The sequence below is a fragment of the Phoca vitulina genome, unplaced genomic scaffold, assembly GCF_004348235.1.
Source record: "Phoca vitulina isolate PV1807 unplaced genomic scaffold, GSC_HSeal_1.0 scaffold95, whole genome shotgun sequence".
NCBI lineage: Eukaryota > Metazoa > Chordata > Mammalia > Carnivora > Phocidae > Phoca > Phoca vitulina.
This window is the reverse complement of record NW_022589798.1, coordinates 204,908-209,844: the sequence shown is the minus strand read 5'-3', so window position 1 is coordinate 209,844 and position 4,937 is coordinate 204,908. Positions and strand designations below refer to the sequence as shown.

Here is a 4,937-nt window from a genome sequence, read left to right as displayed (position 1 = left end):
TATTCATTAGATCATTTTACAAATCAGGAAGCCAGGTTTAAAAACTTTGAACCCTGGTCATATTTAACCATTAACTTTCATCCTGAGGATCTGAATCCACCAGCGCACCAGGACATTTTTTTATTATTATTTTTATTTTAAGTAGGCTCTGCCCACAGCATGGAGCCCAGCGCGGGCTTGAACTCAGGACCCTGAGATCAAGACCTCAGCAGAGATCAAGAGTCGGAGGCTGACCTGACCGAGCCACCCAGGCGCCCCACCAGGGCATTTTTATTAACAAACAAATCAAAGGAAAATGTTAGGTCTTTAAATGTTTTATTTTGTTGATTCTTCACAGAGCAACAAAACAAAGTTAGAGATAAAATAAAATGCCAGTTAAATTCGGCTACTACCAACAACCAAAAACCTTAAGCAGAGACTTCAAAGCAAGCTGCTGAAAGATCATAAAATAATCTTGGGTGAAATAATTTGTTAACGTCTGTAACAAATCAAGACCGGTCATCCAGGCAGTTCTTCAAATGTAAAGCTGCGGGAAGACCTGCCCAGAGCGCTGGGCAAAGACCCCTCGCGCAAAGGGACGGCGCAGAAAGCGCCATCCCGCCGTCGCCACCGCAGCGGGGACCCGCCGAGCCGCCGGGAGGTTTGGGGCTCAGGTCCTCCTCTGCGTCTTTTAATGAGAAAGTTAATTAGCGATCGTGCTTTCAGACAAGACTGGCGGTGACTGCGAAGTGCCGTGTTACCTATTTTAGTAAACCGAGAACACCTTCTGCGTCAAAGGGGGCTGGTTTGTGTTTTTAAGCAAGCTCAAATGTTGGTTACGCTACCTTGGGGAAGGGGAAACAAAATGGTGAATCTCAAGTTCTAAACTGTCTTTTTAAGAAGACCCCAGGATTTAAAAGCGAATAATCTCCGCAACAAAACCCCTGCTTAGGCGATTCTCAAAAATTGCACTCTAACAGCCAGGGTATAAAAGCGGACCAACTTCCCAACCCAGCACACCCAAGGACCCTGGAGTTATCAACGCCTCCTCCCACGGTACCGCGATGCCAACCGTCCCGCCGCAGCCGAGGGTCAGTCCGTCTGCTAAGCCCGGGACCATCTGCGCGGACTAACTGGTCTTTCTCGGCTTCCTGAGGTCGGGCAGCCTCCTTTGACAGGGCTTGGCTGGTGGGAACAAAGGAGCCTGTGACCTCTGGCTGGGGAGAAGGAAAAGAACCCTTTCCCTGCCCTCGGAGAGCAGCCACTTGGCCCCCTTATTGGGCAGGTGTCGCCTCTTTGAGCCGTGGCGCTAGGACTGTCCTCCCGCCGCACCCAGAGCAAGCCAAAGCCACCGCGCGGTGCCCTAAAATCCGCACCACCCCCGCGAAGCGCACGACTCCAGGGACCGGGAGAGACGGGAGCTGGGCAAGAGCGGGGTTGGGAGCGCGCACTTGCTGCCCAAAGCAGCCGGAATGGACTCAGGACCCCCAGTGGCCCCGACGCTCCGTCGAACATCCGCTCGCGTCACTTTAATTTCCCCGGGGTGGGGGCGGGGAAGGGGGCGCCCCACGGTCCCTTCCTCTGGGCCAGAAGGTTGGAGGTGCCCTCCGTGCTTGGCTAGCCGTCCCCGAGTGCAGGGCACGGGGGCGTGGAGAAGCGGGGCGGCGGGAGGCCGGGCCTAGGTCGCGCCCCGGGCCCGCGCGGGCCCTCACTTGGAAAACTGCGCCTGCACGGCGGCCAGGCCCAGGCCGGCGGGGACGAGGTGCGGGAACTTGCAGACCGCGCAGGTGCAGAGGCCTGGGCCGCCCGCACCGCCGCCCGCGCCGCCGCCGGGGAGGGCGAACTGGCCGCACGGCGGCTCGTCGAGCGCCAGCGACAGGTACTTGGCGGGGCGCAGCGCATCGGGAGGCCCCACGGCGCCAGGCGCCAGCAGCACGGAGCCGGGCGCGGCGGCCAGCAGGGGCAGGCCGGCCAGCAGCAGGCGCGGCGCGGCGGGCCCGGCGCCCTCGCCCAGCGCGCGGCGCAGCTCCTGCAGCGAGCTGCCCAGCAGCAGGATGTAGTTGCGGGCGAGCAGCAGCGTGGCGATCTTGGAGAGCTTGCGGCCGGGCGCGCCCTGGCAGTGCGCCGCCGAGTAGGGCAGGATGACCTCGCGCAGCGCGTCCATGGCCAGGTTCAGGTCCTGCATGCGCTTCCGCTCGCGGCTGTTGATCTTGCGCCGCAGCTGCTGTTGCTGCTCCTCTTTGGCGTCCGCCCGGGAGCCGCCGCCCGCGTGCGCGCCGGGCCCCGTTCCCGCGCCCAGCGGCTCGGCGGGCGCCTCCGGCTTCTCGCGCGCCGCCTTGGGGAGGAGGGGGGCCGCCGTGGAGGAGGAGGAGGAGGTGGAGGAGGAGGCGGAGGAGGAGGAGGAGGGCGGCTGCCGGTAGCCCACCAGCTCGTACAGGGAGGCCCCGAGCTGCACGTCTCCGGGCCGCTGTGGCCGCAGCATGGTCGCGGGGGCCGCGTTCACGCGCGCCTGGGAAAGCGCATAGTACATTTGGGGGGCGGTGGGGGCGGCCGAGGGCGCCCTTCAGGAACGCCCCGGGGTGGGCCCTTCGGCAGGCCGCCCCTCCCCGCCGACCTGCGTGCGGGCAGCCGATGGCAGCGCAGCAGCGCGCTTCCGACCGCTTTAAATCCGGCTTGGGAACCTGCGGGGCCGCGGGCCGCTGGGCGCAGCCAATGGGGGCGCGAGGCCGGGTGCAGGCGCGTGCTCATTGGCCGTCCCGCCTCAGCCGGCGCGGAGGTGCGGCTGGCACCGCTCAAGAAGGTTATTGTGCGCGCTGGGGTCAGTGTCACAGGACGGGCCCCCGGGAGGGAGGGGAGGGACGGCGCCTTTTGGGGTGAGATGCGTTTGTTCCTGGAGGACTGGCTGCACTGCCTCCTCCTCTCTGCCTCTGCTTTATTGTATACACGTGCATATCGTCAATTGTGGTCAAAGGCAAGCAACATAATATTTACGATCTTAAGCATTGTAATGTATACACTTAGTGGTGTTTAGTACATTCGCACCGCCGTGCAACCAATCACAGAACTCCTCATCCTGCAAAACTGCAGCTCGGTGCTCATTAACCAGTGACTCCCTACCCACCCCCTGTGCAACTCTTGGCAACCACCATTCTTGCGTCTATGCATTTGACTTTAAGTGGAATCATAAAGCATTTGTCTTTAGTGACCGGCTTGTGTCCTCAAGGTTCATCCATGTTGTAGCCCTTGTTAGAATTTACTTCCTCTTAAAGGCTGAATGATACTCCATTGTGTGTGCACGCCATATTTCGTTTACTCATTTCTCCACAGATGGGCACTTGGGTTGCTTCCACCTTTTGACTTTTGTGAATAATGCTGCACTGAACATGGGTGTAACATACATTTCTTTAGAATTTTAAATGTGTGATTTCTGGCCAGGTTTGAGGACCAAATTTCTAGGCTCAGGGATTAGTAGTATTAGAATAGTTACTCCTGGCCACTCTGTCTCCCCTCCCTCTGATTGAAAGGTTTTTAAGGGACTTAGGAGCTTTGGGGGTCAGGTACCTTTCCTCCCCAAAAGGGATATGTAGTCATTCTACCAGTGACTCCACTCTTGTTGAAGCAAAAACCACACAGAAATTGGCCAAACAAAAATCTACCCACACGCTCATATCTGTTGAGGGTGGGACTGTATCTTTCTCTTCCCCAAATGACATTACTTGGTGGCTCTGGAAGTTTTCTACCCCAATGCCTGGGCATACTACTGCAGCCTGTCATCACAGCATGGCAAAGTGGCACAGGGAAGAGGGCTTTGGTATCTAAACCTCTGCCCCCCCACTAGCCCTCTGTGGCTATTAAAATCTAATTAATTGGGGCGCCTGGGTGGCTCAGTCAGTTAGGCATCTGCCTTTGGCTCAGGTCATGATCTCAGGGTCCTGGGATCAAGCCCAGTGTAAGGCTCCCTGCTCAGTGGGGAGCCTGCTTCTCCCTCTCCCTCTGCCCTTCCCCCCACTTGTGTTCTCTCTTTCTCCCTCTCTCAAATAAATAAATAAAATCTTTAAAAAAAATCTAATTAATTAAAATAAAATCTAGTTAGAAATTTAGTTCCTGAGTTGCACCAGCATTGTTTGAGCATTTAGCAGTTCCAGGTGGCTAGAAGCCATCAATTGGACAGCACAGATAGAGGACATAATCTTCGTCACAGAAAGTCCTGTTGGACAGCGTGATGTCAAGGGTAACAGAAAGAAAATGAGCTTTTCCATCTTGGTCCTCTTTGGGGCAAGAAGAGGGACGTCTGTCCACCATGGAAACTGATTCCAGCTCGAGCCTATTGGCTGGGCTTGCTGATTTCAGGGCTGCTTCGTTTCCATTTTCTTCCACCACCATTTGCTCCATAGGCTCACTCTGATCGCTGCTTCTGACCTCTAGCTCTCTCTGCGACATCCTGCCCATGTCTTGGTTCAATTCCAATATTACTTTCCTTTTGAAGCCTTGATGATTTCTCATCTTTCCCACCTCTCATCACGTTTGACAAACCATCGATAGCGTGTCCCTGTGGCCTAAATTGTGTTATTTGGAGATCATCTCCGCATTTGGGTGTGATTGCTTTGAGGGTGGGGACCACCTGTTCACTTCTGTATCCTTCCGAAGCCCAGCACGGGGCTTTGCTACTACTGTGTGTCTGGGGGGTGTCTAGGGATGGGTCTGAGATCTCCCTAGTTCACAGGCTCATCCCTTGAGATGTTCAAACTCCCGACATGCTTTAATCCAGGAGTTTCCTATAGGTTTCATGGAGAGGGAAGGACCCTGGTAGGACCCCCTGGTCCTCAGGCGGCCTTGACTTGACAAAGTGTTGGAGAGGTCACGTGGGAAGAGAGACAGAAACCTTGGGCGGTGGGGAGCTGAGTCTCTAAGCAGAAATGTACTGGACAGGAAGGAGAGAGACTAAGCAAATCAACCTC

At 56.4% G+C, this 4,937-nt stretch overlaps 1 protein-coding gene across 1 annotated transcript; it reads right to left on the bottom strand.

The window, feature by feature from the left end:
- Window positions 1-304: 304 nt before the first annotated feature.
- On the bottom strand, window positions 305-2,604 carry OLIG1 (oligodendrocyte transcription factor 1). Its single transcript, XM_032396942.1, has one exon. The coding sequence runs from the start codon at window positions 2,507-2,509 to the stop codon at window positions 1,688-1,690; it is 822 nt and encodes a 273-aa protein (XP_032252833.1). The 5' UTR covers window positions 2,510-2,604; the 3' UTR covers window positions 305-1,687.
- Between the last annotated feature and the right edge of the window lie 2,333 nt (window positions 2,605-4,937).

Coding starts and splice junctions, on each gene's coding strand:
- OLIG1 (XM_032396942.1), bottom strand. CDS start 2,509: ATGTACTATGCGCTTTCCCAGGCGCGCGTGAACGCGGCCCCCGCGACC.